At 39.5% G+C, this 13,317-nt stretch overlaps 1 protein-coding gene across 11 annotated transcripts in view; it reads right to left on the reverse strand.

Moving 5' to 3' along the window:
* CDH11 (cadherin 11) overlaps positions 1 to 13,317 on the reverse strand; it is a 177,893-nt gene that overhangs the window by 13,375 nt on the left and 151,201 nt on the right. For 3 of the 11 annotated variants that reach the window (XR_006197081.1, XR_006197082.1, XR_006197086.1), the window contains exons 13-14: positions 12,181 to 12,748; positions 11,093 to 11,199 (exon numbers count right to left, since the gene is read on the reverse strand). Coding sequence is in view for 1 of the 11 variants with exons in the window: in XM_042918578.1 (XP_042774512.1) it covers positions 12,252 to 12,748 (497 nt within the window). In the remaining 10 variants the exon portion in view is untranslated. Of the gene's footprint in view, positions 1 to 3,606; positions 3,690 to 9,377; positions 9,430 to 9,821; positions 11,200 to 11,378; positions 12,749 to 13,317 lie in introns of those variants that run through there. The other 8 variants (XR_006197077.1, XR_006197078.1, XR_006197085.1 and 5 more) reach the window with 7 other exon arrangements.

The raw sequence follows: 13,317 nt of genomic DNA on the forward strand, positions 1-13,317 counted from the left end.
AGACCAGTCAGTGGAACAGGTTGGTCAGTCTTTACCATGAGTGCATTAGAATCTCAGCGGGGAGGAGTTGCCTCTGAGGCACTGGCCTTGGGTACAAAATTTAAGGGAGCAACAAAAATGCAATTATCAAGATAAATAGAAGTTAATGCAATTTTTTTCAGAAAATCAAAACGAATGCAAAAAAAATACATGATGAAGAAAATATCAACTTTTAAAATAAAGGTAGTAGAGATATTAATATTTTTTTCCCATTTACTTCTGGCTCCAAAAGAGTTCGGTAAGGCACTGCTTAAAAAATACAGATGTGTAAATACCATCCTTCTCTGAATCAATTGGTCTGGGATAAGGGCAAGACATCATCAAGAATGGCAACAATGGTAAAGCCAGTGAACATTTATTAGTGGGAGAAAGCAATCATTTGTCCTACTAAGTTTCCTATGAAGCTATATGCCTGTGTCAGGACTTAGTTACCACTTGATCATCCCAAGTAGAACTTAATCCATTTGAAGGCAAGGACTTGGTCTATTTTGTTATTGTTGTTTTCCCTGGGCACTGAGAAGTGTCCAGTTATAAGTCATTTAATAAATATTATAATTTAATGAACAAGTAAGTGGTCATTCATCTATACAATGTAATATTGTGCAGCTATTTAAGTGTTTTTTTTAAACTCTTTTGTTGGTATTGAATATTCCTCCTATAATAAGTGAAACAAGGAACATAAAATGTATAAACAGTATGAAGCCAATATTCTTTTTTTTTATTTTCAGTATTTTTATATCCTAGGAAAGAGAGTTAAGTTTATTTTTTTTTAAATCAGCCTTAGAATTTAAACCTGCAAAGAGGAGAAGCTGATATGTTAGAGTGTTTCTCTGCGATAAATAAGATCACAGTTATGTTCCTTTTCTTTCCTTCCCAGAGTCGCTAATCACCTTTCTGCGCTTGTGGGAAAAGTCACTCTGAGCCATTGAAAACCTATCACACTGTCTACACACTGGGACAAAATTATTGGTAGGGTCACCATAAAGATTATTACCCATAAAGGGTCGTTTTGAAGAAGGAAAGGGAGCACTATTAAAAATTACTGTAGGCGTGCCTGGGTGGCTCATTAGGTTAAGCGTCCAGCTTCAGCTCAGGTCATGATCTCACAGTTTGTGAGTTCGAGCCCCGTGTCAGGCTCTGTGCTGACAGTTCAGAGCCTGGAGCCTGCTTCACATTCTGTGTCTCCCTCTCTCTCTCTGCCCCTCCCCTGTTCGCACTCTATCTCTCTCTCTTAAAAATAAATAAACATTAAAAAAATTTTTTTAATTACTGTACAACTACAAATAGTAGGACTGGCTTGGGGAGAACCAGGACATGCGGTCACCAGGGTTTTTGATAATACTCCAAATAAGTGCCTGCTTCTACTTGTTTCTAATAAACAAACAAATAAACAAAAGAATAGCTAGGAGACATTTGGATCTTCAGGACTTCAGTTATCTTGCTGGAAATTTAAAAAAAAAAAACAATAGTCAGTAGTATCTAAGTATATTCTTTATTTGGAGTTTTATCCATAATGTTGAACAACTGAAAGGGAATCACTCTGAATATTAAATGGGTCCATTTCTAGAACATAGTAGGCTGCCAATCTATTGTCCATTTGATCTCTGAGCATGAGAATCATGTGCACATTGCACACCATTACAGGTGAGAGCAGACGTTAAATGTTTAGCAGAATAACTAGCAACTATTTTAGTTCCCTTTCTGCCAACTAGTCTGGGGTTAATAATCCATCATAGTTAAAGCAAAAACCTATCTCGTTAACTAGAAACTCACTTCATGGCAAAGCTCTCCACATCCTTGAGGGTCCCTTGAATGGGATTTTGACACTTTCTTTCATTTGAACATTGGCGCCCTGAGCAAAAACAGCCAGAAGATCTCTTTGTGCAACTCACATATGGCTGTATTTCCTTCATTTAGAGTTTTTTTCTTAGCACTAAAGATGCCCAGCTTTTGGTGCAGGAGCTTTTCAGATGCTGGAAAAGCTAGAGGGAAACCTCCATAAGGGTTTAATGATAGCTGATCAACTACTACCTAGGAGTATCTGAAATCCCTATATTAGAGCAACACATTTATAACCTTTCTGATCCTCATTTGGTTGACATGGTTGCTATTAACAAATAGGACTGAAAGAGGAAGCTGATCTCACTCAAACTTCGAGTTAAAAAGCCTAGTGTTGATAATGCTTATCATTATTTATTGGTTTGTTCCTCAGTTATTTATTGGGCCCCCGTATATGCCAGGCAATATTCTGGATTCTGGGGGTACAGAGGTGAAGAGCACAGAGCCAGTGTCCTCATGGGACTGTCACTGTGGTGGGGCAGGGGACACAAGCACTAAGTGCATACCATAGGCATTCATTATCATATCACATAGTGGTAAATGCAGAGAAAGAAAACAAATGAGGTGAGTAGCTAGAAGGGGACTCAGTAACAAGGACTCGGTGTCCTTTTTTATGTAAGGTGATCAATGAAGAACTTTCTGAGGAGGTGAAATGTAAGAAGAGCAATGGTGTGTGTGCAGGAATGTTGTTCCTGTACCTGGACACTCAGAAAACCACCCTGAATAACCACCCATGGTAGCTGGTAACTCTTTGGAACTGAGTTTTCCTGGAACTCACAGTTAGGTCACCAGCAGGAGAAGTATATTTTCTTTCCAGGTTCTCTTCTCTATCCTCTGATTCTTGAAACAAGTTAACTTATCTTGTAGAACCTCAGTTCTCTCAGCCATTAAATGAGCTGGCTGCACACCATCAGTGCTGTCCAAACCCCCAGGGTACCACTGAATTCAGTATCACCCTTCACCACCCATCCTCTGCCTAGTCAATATACCTGAGTAACAGATGTACTATTTATGTAATCTATATTTATGTTAAGTGGTTCGTCTTTTATCTAAATGCATATATTTTGAAATGTTTCTGCACCCAATTCTAATGTGGGGGACAGAGAGATTACCCCACCAACAATCTGCAGACACCAGCTGGGTGTCCTACTCAATTCTGACACTATTCTGACTTGGAAACAGTGTTAGATTCCCCAGGTTAAGGGCTCAGCCCAGCAAGACTGTCCCTACCCCACCAGGCCAACTTGAGATGCCAGTCACAAATCCAGGTTGTCACATGTGCTTCTGATTGACTATAGATCAGAAGCTCTGGCAACCCTCCTCTTTGTCTTCAATTAATATGCCAGAGGGGCTCACAGAAAGCAGAACAACATTTTATTTACTACAATCCTGATTTATCATAAAAGGATATAACTCAGGAACAGCCAGATGGAAGAGATACATAAGGCAAGGTATGGGGAAAAGGCTCGAGAGTCCCATGCCCTCTCTGAGTGGCCACTCCGCCCAAATCTCCATGTGTTCACCAATCTGGAAGCTTTCTGAACACCGTCCTTTTGGTTTTTATGGAGACTTCATTATACAGGCACGACTGATTATGTCATTGGCTATTGGTGACTGATTTCATTTCCAGCCCTTCTTCCCTCCCTGGAGGTCTGGGCAGGGAGCCGTAAAGTTCCCACCGTTTAATCAAGCAGTTGGTTCCCTTGGCAACTATCCTTCATCCTTAAGTGGGGTCCGAAAGTCATCTCATTAACTGAACAAGGCACCTTAGTTGTTCTCATCACTTAAGAAATTCAAAGGGTTTAGGAGTGCTGCCAGAAAGGGGAAGAAAATTAAACATAACATTTCTCATTATAAATCCCAATATCACAATTTTAAAAGGAAACGTTGTGTTATTGCCATGAGTGGAACCCCCCCCCCCCATAGTACAGAAGGTAACTGCACATACATACATGGAAAGAAAACCATTTTGCTAAATTCTAGCTACTAGATTTGCTGCTGAAGACTTTAATCTACTGGTTTTATTTCCCTTTTCAGAAAGGAAATCTACATCAGTTAAACCTACAATTTCAAACTAGCCCTTATTCCATTAGAGCAAGCAATAAAAATTTAGCCAACACCCCCAAGAAGCCAGAAGTTGTTTATTTAATTTCTACAACGTAGCATGCTCTGTTCTAGGCTCTGGGGTACACAGTGAAAAAGACAGTCTTTGCTCCCCATGGGGCTTACAGTCTAGAGAGTAAACAGATTTACTTTAAGTAAACAATGCATTGAAAAGATAAAACTATCAGAAAGTGCTATGTGCTCTTGTTAAAGAAAAAATTATTCATGACACTTGTTAAAGGTGGCAAGGCACACTTTATTCATGTAGAGCTACTGCAGTGGGGTTTTCTACCAGGGGAGACAACATGGACTCAAGTTCAAGTTCAGCTTAAACAAGGACAGCTGGGGATTTACATCCAAGAAGCAGATGGGGGTCCGTGGATGGAAAATTACTAAGAGGAAATATCAAGGTAGAGGGGTTCTTGCTAGGCTGAGTCAACAGGATTCTTGCTGAAGATAGGCTAGGGTGATTAAGGTTGAGAGTAGCCAGATAGTAAGGGTAGGGAATTTTCACCACACTGACTTCTTCAGGATTCTCGCTGAAATGAGATTCTACAAAGAGGGAAGAAGGGCCAAGTTCAGGCCTAGTGGGACAGAGGACTCAGAAGAGCCTGATTAAAGTTTGGTCAGAGTAGACCGTCTTTGTCACTCTGCAGAGAATGACAGAAGGGCAATATGGCAGACAGGGAATAAGAGGCTGCTTTAGATTGGGTGGTCACGGAATGAGCCACCCTAAGGGGTAATGGATTCCATACAGAGGGAGAATTGTGTGCAGATTATCTACTTAGTAATTTGAAAGGGAACACCTTTCTCCCGTTAAAATGTATTGTTATTCAATGTCATCTTAAAAACCATGCCTTCTAAGCACCAGAAATGCAGAAATGCACATTCCAAACTTGGAAAACAGTGAGCCACTGGGATCAAGATTCCTCATAGCTTGCCTGTAGGAGTCGCTATTTCCCTGCTGGGGAGGGGACTGCTAGCCTGGGAGAAGCCCTAGGGCCGCAGTCCCTGCACAACAAGATTCAGTCCCCATTTTAAAGCCTACCCTGGGGCCACTGGGTTAAGTCTTCCCAGGAGAATCCAAAGAGCCCCTTAAATTTGCTTCTGGATCTAAGGTTAACTACTGAATCACTTGTAGATGCTGGAAAGATTCAATTTACCGTAGAAAAAAGCCCAAATAACACCAAGCACAGCAACAATAAAATCATTCATCTGTGCAACAGTTTATTTATATATGTAGGTAATTTCCTGTTCTAGGTCATCCATTCCTGGAATTCTTAGATCCATGCCAGACAGAGATTACATATCCCTGTCATATAAGGAAAACGAGACCCGCAAAAATTAAGCAAATTTTTTCAGGACTAGCAAGACAGACACATCATCTGAAGGCCCTTCCATCTGTTCTGTGCATCGGGTCCAATTTGATCTGAGTGTGCGTTGGGTGACTGTCCTGGGAGGAATATCTAGTCACAGAAAATCTCAATTGAAGGGGTGCCTGGGTGGCTCAGTCAGTTAAGTGTCTGACTTCGGCTCCAGTACTGATCTTGCAGTTTGTGGATTTAAGCACCGTGTGGGGCTCTGTCTGTGCAGACAGATCAGAGCCTGGAGCAGAAGCCCGTCCATGCTTATGCTCTCTCTCTCTCTCTCTCACTCTGTCTCTCAAAAATAAGTAAATAAACATTTAAAATAATCTAAATTCAAAGCATTATAATGATGCTATCAAAACATGGGTGTGGGAGCAAAGAAGGCACCCAGATGAATTCTCTTGTCCATTTCTAGGAGTTTAGAATTCTGAAAAACCTAGAATATAAGAATTTATTTCCCTTTATCCATCCATCCCTACAGTCCTACCCTGAGAATTTACTCAGTGCCTTCTCTGTGCTGGAAATCCAAAATGTAACAAAGGAAAAGTGGGTGCCCCACACGAGGGCTTATCTAGTTTGCTAGGTCAGCATCATCAAACTGACCACCTCTTTACCTATTCATAACAGAATGTTATTTGAAAATTGTACTTCTAAGCACTACTATTTCTTTCACATCCCAGTTAGATGTTTGAAAAAAAAAATTTAAGGTGAAATTTACTACAGCATTAAATAATTTCCAGTTTTTCTGAGTGCTAAGTGAGGTAAAGATTGTGGTTAAATTAAAGTCAGCAGAGTTGTTATGAAAGAAAAATATTCTAATGAAATTATATGTCTGCAAATCTAAACATTTTCAGAGAATTATGTCTACAAAAAAAGGAGCACCGTTGTTTCAGCAAATGAGCAAAAATACATCAAATATGAAATTCCTTATATTAGAAATGTCAGTTTTTGCAGTTCTTGACAAGCTCATCCAAGTTTCAAATACCATATGATACATAGTTTCTATCCAGTTAAATACAATTCATAATCATGTAAATTTACTTATTGTCTTCTAATAAGATATTTAAAAGCTATTTTACATGTTGCTTTGCCAGTTTTATGCTATATATTGTAATCAAACAGAAGTGAATGCACCGATCAGATAATTAGTCTAATTAAAACAAAAAATTCTTTCTGATGGTAGGAAACTTTTTCTTGTTCTCTGCCTGAACTAAACTACCACATGCTAAGCTATGTTCTATTGTTGGCTCAGGAGACAGAGGGAGAAAAGGGAAGCATGCGGTGGTAAATTGTTCCCTAACCTTGTCCTGAAACCTGGGACAAGGAAAAGAATATGGACACTAACCATATCATTGCTCCCTTCTATGGAGTGTTTCCCCTCTTCTGGGAACTGGCAGTGGCTCTAGAAATAGGAGCTTATTGATTCTTTACCACCACTGAAACTGTGGAAATTCTTAGTTGCATTGCATGTTTGTGGAAAATGAAGTTCAGAGAGCTCAAGACACCTGTCCAGAGTCACACAGCTAGTGAGTGTTGGAGCCATGTTTTTTACACAGAGGCATGTATCGAATGCCACACCTAAGAAGCAGTTTGTTGCTTTCACTCTTGAGCTGATGATTTGGGCTCTGAGTAGTATGAGGGGCATGTTGCTTCGATAAGCCTGTGAGAGATAGCCAAGTAGTGGCAGTTAGTAGATTAAAGTGACAGAGAACTAAAACATCATGTGTAAAATGTATAAAGACACGTGGAATGAAAAAGGCCCTTTTGAGAAAATCATTAAAAATGATTAGTTGAGTTAGTCTGCAAAATAAAATTTCACTTCTCACTCTGAGGCCATTGGGACCTAACAATCTCCCGACATGGACTTTTTTTTTTTTTTAACACAATTTTAATCACATCAAGAGCATAAACTACGAAACTTCTGTGTGAATCATAATACAAACAGCTATAAAGTGCCTAATTAGTTGCTGTTTTTTTATAGTTGATTTTCAACATCTACATTGTAGAGACATGCAAACTCCAGGAGAAACAATGCACGGTTTTGTCCCATCTATTGGTGTGGACGTGGAAGGCAGGCTAGGCAATCAGAGGTATGACTGGATCCTGTCGTCCCACTCTGTGGTGAATGGCTGTTCAAAGTAATAAGCTGAACCCAAGGAGGTGGGGAGTGTCCATCCCATCTTAACTGCCAGTGTCTCAGCTGAATCACTGATGATGAAGAATATCGTTGTTGTTGCCTCTTTCACCTAAAGGATAAGCCCCTGGACCAAGGTGGAAGAAATGGGACCCATTCCCATCCAGCTTTGACAACCACTTCCTGCCGATGCTTGGGAGAGTTGTGTAACCTCTCATTCACCATCTCTGACAGTGTAACCTGGGCAGGGTATCCCATACTTTGCCTTCTCACAGGAATAACATCAATTTTTCACATCTAATGCATGCTTTCCCACAAAGTGTGAGCTCAAAAAAGCCTCACTAATCGAAGAAAAGAATTAGTGAATTAATTAATATGCTCTTCTAATTTTTCAAAGCATTTGACATACATGGATAAGGTTTATGCTTACTAATTATCCTTATTAATAAAACTAAAGTCAGAATTACTTGTAGTCACCAGAGGGACTTATTTACTTCACCATCAAAATAGTCCTTTAACTTGGCAGAGAACAGTGAAACCCGGTTAGAAATACAGTCACTCAGTCGACTTAAACTGCCCTCAATGACTTCTGCTCTACATGCCCAGCTCCCTCTTCTGTAGCCAGCAAATCCCTACTGCTGACGACCTGCTTGACCATTCCATCTGATACAGACGTCTCCAGTTTACAAGTCCAATCCAAACTTAATTCAACGCTTTTCCCCATAAACCCACTTCTCCTTTTGGATTCATGACCACAGATACCAAGATCACAGTTCACTCAATTTCTCAGATGAGGAAGCATAAAATCAGACCGGCATTCTTTACTCAGCCACCAAATCTGGATATTATCTGCTTTATTGATATGCCATCATTCATTCAAGAAATATTGCTTGTGTACCTATTAGGTTTCAGGCACAATGAAAAGAGCTAGGCATACAATAAGAAAACACGATCCTTTCCACCTTGGAGCTTACACTCTGCTGTGTCAGTCAGACCCACACACACAGTAAAGGCCAGTAAGTAAAGTAAGTTCAAAGAATTACAATGGATACAAAGGAAACTAGCAAAGTGTGGTCCACTTTGGATGGAAAAGGGTCCCGTTTGGTCTGTGCAGGGAACTGATGGATGGCCAGCGTGGTTGGAATGTAGTGCCTGGAAGGAAAATGGGGTAAGAGGAAGTTGATAGGTTTGCAGGGTTCTGGTCATGTAAAGCAACAAAATAATGGAATTGGAATGTATTTGAGGACTTTGGGAAGCCAATGAAGAGGTTTGGTTATGGGGACATGTGATCTGAGTTGTGTGTTAATATCTTTCTGGCTTCTTTGTGGAGAAGAGGTTGGAAGTCAGAGAGAATGGCTGTGGGTTTGTCTCGGTGTTCCAGGTCACAGGTGAGGATGGTCTAGACCCGGCTGATGGCAGCACAGAAGTAGAGTAGCCTTGCCTCTTTCCCATTCCCTATCTACTGACTTATTTGAGGCCCTCATTTTATCTTATTTTGACTTTCATAAATACCCTGTCGGTTATTTAGATGTTCTTAATCTGTCCTCCACACTGCCTGCCAGATACACTTGTGCTCAGAGATCCCAACTCACTTCTGACCTTCCACCCACCATCACTGTCCTGAAGAGGCTCTCAAAAATAAGTGAAGGATACACAATAAAGTAATGGAATTGGACCGACTAAAAATAATGACTTGGTCCCACCTGATGTACAAAGCAATACTCTCTAGGCACCGTGCACGTGTATTTTCAGCAAGTTTCTCCAAGCGTTGCAGATCATCTTCTCTCTTATCCTCCCCACCATCCCTGGGAACACTGGCTTCTTAAGATACAATTTAGCTAAACACAAGATCTGTCCAGAACTGCTGCAATTGGCCTACCCTCCTCCATTCACGGTCGACATCTCACCATCTCCTGTGTGTCTTTTATATATGTTGTCTCCTCAAACCTGAAGGAGAGAAAGTATCCTGTTGCACTGTCTGGGGAGGTGGGTAGGCACAGAAATCAACAGGTGGTTACAAGACAACAGGATGGATATTTTGGAACAGGGCTGGGAGGACCAAAAAATGTCAAGGATGGTAGCAAGATTCATTGTGCATCCTGATGTCACCAGCAGGGTCTACCAAATAAGATTTTGATGAATGAATGAATGAATGAATGAATGATGATTGTAAACAATGCCCACTATTCAAGTACAAGGAGAACACAACAGTGTTCCTTCTTTAGCTGAATCGATGTCATAAAGCACTGATTACTTTATATCGAAATAAGGAAGAACCACTTAAACTAAGATTGCTTTTAAGGCAATATGTTCCAAATGAAAGAGGACTCCACTAGGCAGGAAAGACATTTTATTTCCAAGCTTCTAAGAGGGTTCTACAAACAACAGAGGCTTAAAGTAAAAAAGAGAAGATAAAAAGAAAAAAAGAAAAACAGAAAAACAAGTATTTTAACTATTGAAAATTAGACAGCCTTTTTTTTTTAAACTTAAACATAAAAATCTAAAAATGTAGTTGTCAAATCTAATCTAAATACATTCCTAGACAAAAAGGATCATCCATGGTGATGGGGTTACTTACAGCTGTATTCTTGTTTAAGTGCTATTCATCCTTTTGCATTATTTCTTTATTTCAAATTCAATTGGAGATCTGTGCAAATCTAGCAAAATATTCTTTGGATTACAAAAACTATATAAAAAATGAACAGAACCTGCAATTTATGGAAGTATTGAGAATGTGCAATCCTTCATTGAAATGAAAGATTCCAAAGTGACATTGTCCACAGAATTTATTCCACTGAAGTGTTCAATTTGATTTAAATGCAAAGTAAAATGAAAGTGAGCACTTCATATAAACATTTCTCTTTTTAGGCATGTTGACTGAGTCATAAAAATAGTATGTAGCAGGATATCAAGAAATGCTTGAAACAAAGTTTCACAATAAAGTAAAAAAAAGAAAGATAATCTAAAAATTGTCTGCAACCCAAGAGAAAGCATGTGCCCTGTTTCTAAGGGGAAAGAGGGAGAACACTTGTAGCATGACTTTGTGTGGTCTTTCCCCGAGTATTGCTACATTTTGACCTTTGGCCCAGCTGAACAGGTGTAATGTCCTCCACGGAAGTCCCAATCCCCAGGCAGCCAGATGGGACTTCCAGAGACAGCAGGCATACTGGCACTGACCCTCAGAATCCACCAGGGTCCCTGCCCTCATTCTGAGCTTGTTGCCAAAGCATATTTTAAGGTTTGGAAATGAATTGCTCTTTCTTTCATCAAAATTTAAAATGCCACATTATTTTAAGAGGACTGAAATTCATAGGAGGGAAATATAAGCAGTTTCAACTGTCAGAGTCATTATGAGAGCCTGGCAAGATCAAAGTAGGGAAAAATAGAATAACATCGGATGTCTGATAACTACATGTAGCATATTTCTATTTTTGACCCTTCCCTCGCCCAACCCCCAAATGCTCAGTATCGGGCATAAAATCTACATCTTGGAACTTTAGAGGTCTGATCATTTCATTTCCTCATGGATTCATCTCTCATAACCATTGAATTACTGATATACAAGATAAATGCCTATTATATAACAAGTATTGCAAAATCAGAGACTGACCTAGATCTTTCGCATCCTTCTTTTTCAGAAGATGTGTGCAAAGAGAAGCCAGGAAGCTAACACTGAGAATGTACAAGAAAGCTTTAAACGATGTTACAGAATCTTGTCTGAAAAAAAAAAAAACAACATTTGCAAAACATACTTGATTTTAAATAAACAATAAAAGCAGCAGACTACAACATCTCATAAATAGGGTTATTAAAAGATCACAATTATCTTAAATTAGAAATATAAATGGGTCATTAGAAATACTTAAACGTTTCAATGTTAAGAATGAAACCCAGAATTAAAAAAGAATCTGTTTTTTATTTCAAAGTTGCTTCTTATATTGAAGCTCATATTAAAGCAACAGTACAATGTTCATAAAATATAAGTGTGATGCCGTAACATTTCTTACATGTCAGAATACTGATATTTGTATGTATACTAAAATAAGAACTTTAAAATTGTACAAATAGATACATTAAAAATGACATAGAAATAGGGCGCCTCTCACTGAAACAAGACAGTTATATCTGGCACGTATTAGTTTAAGATGAAAGTAGAAGGAAAAAGATTTACAAGAATCAGCAGTAACAAGATTGATGCTCAAGAGACATAATTGTACATTGTATTGTACATACATTGTATGGGTTTAAGCTGGCTGAATATTATATATTTCAAGTTTAAAAATGCACTACATATAGAGTGTCCATAGTTTAAGGCGGAATTACAGCTCAGAACTGTTGTCCTTTCTAATTTTCTGGAAGCTTCTTTGACAAATAAAAAAAAAAAAAAGGAAGAAGAAGAAGAAGAAGGAGAAGGAGAAGAAGAAGAAAAAGAAGAAAAGACTTAGATGTTCATAACACATAAACGATTTCCCTTCATTGTAAGTTCACCATGAGACTTCTCCTTCACTTAAATATTTTGTACGCCAAGTGGTTTTTTTCTCCAGCGAAGTTGATAAACAACTTCAATATTTGCCTTTTTGCGAGAAAAGGTACTTCACAGTATTTACCACTTTGATGTCCTTGCAGTTTTATTAAATGTATCCTCTCTGTAAAACTTTGCTTGTTTTAAATGAGCCTTTCCTTGATTTAAAAAAATACCTGTTTACATATCTTCTAGATTCTTCAGAATGCCAGACACAGTTCTTAAGGCCAAATTTGTACCATTATTGTTAAGAGTCGTCGTCAAAAGTGTCTTTGGAACCGTACAAGTCTGCTAGTTTCTTAAAACGAGGTCCCCAGTTCTGTAGGTAGTCATAGTCCAAGTCTGAATCTGTGGTGGCAGACTCTAAGGAGCTCAGGGACCCGGCCACTGAGCCCCTGCCTTCGTAACCATAGATTTGGATGGAATCATAAGGAGGGGCAGTTGGGTCATTATCTGCCTCCTGTATTCTCGTGTTGATGAAGTCATCGACGTCCACACTGTTGGGTGCTGGCCGGAGTCCAGGCCTAGGCATGTACTGATACTCGGGCTTTATGTCTTTGCGAGGGATAAATCCATTGATCCCATCAGGATTCTGGAGGGTGGCAATATCAAAGGCTTCTGTGTCTTCTTCCCCGCCCCCTTCATCGTCATAGGTAATGATGTTCTCACGGACATCTTCTTCCTCAAAGACTATGAGTGGTTCTTTCTTTTGCCGTCTCAGGGTCACAAACAACACTACAATGACTATGGGGAAAGCACAAGAAAGTAAGCATAGGTCAAGCCCAGTATTTCTGGGTTCTCCCCACCCACCACCAGGAGAACTCTGCTTACTGTGAGACATGGTGTGTACAAGCTTCAGAATAGGAACCAGTCTATCACTGTGTGAAATGAGAGCTTTACCTGGAATCCCCAAAGATGTGTAAAACTGCCCTCCACCTGTCTCTTCCTCTGCAAAATGCCGCCAGGAAAAGATGATACCCAAACTGGCAAGTTGGAACTATTTTGAGCTTTTTACAAATGAATCCAATGCTATTTGGAAGTCATGTTCCTCAGAATTGGGAAGATTCTAAATATATTGGTCTGCAGCCTCTTAAAAATGGCTTATGTCGGTTTCGTTTTCCAACGGAAGACAGCTGTCTCTCCAAAGTTTATGAACGAGGACGTTCAGAGACCTCAGTCCTACCTTTCTATAAGAGGTGATGCTAGTTCCTGCCCAGAGGGCTGGGGGCTGGGAAGAATGAACAGGAGTCCTACTCTACCTTAATAAGAAATCTTATCATAAATGTGGCAGTGTTCTCTTCAGACCACCTTAT

The sequence above is a fragment of the Panthera leo genome, chromosome E2, assembly GCF_018350215.1.
Source record: "Panthera leo isolate Ple1 chromosome E2, P.leo_Ple1_pat1.1, whole genome shotgun sequence".
Taxonomy (NCBI): Eukaryota; Metazoa; Chordata; class Mammalia; order Carnivora; family Felidae; genus Panthera; species Panthera leo.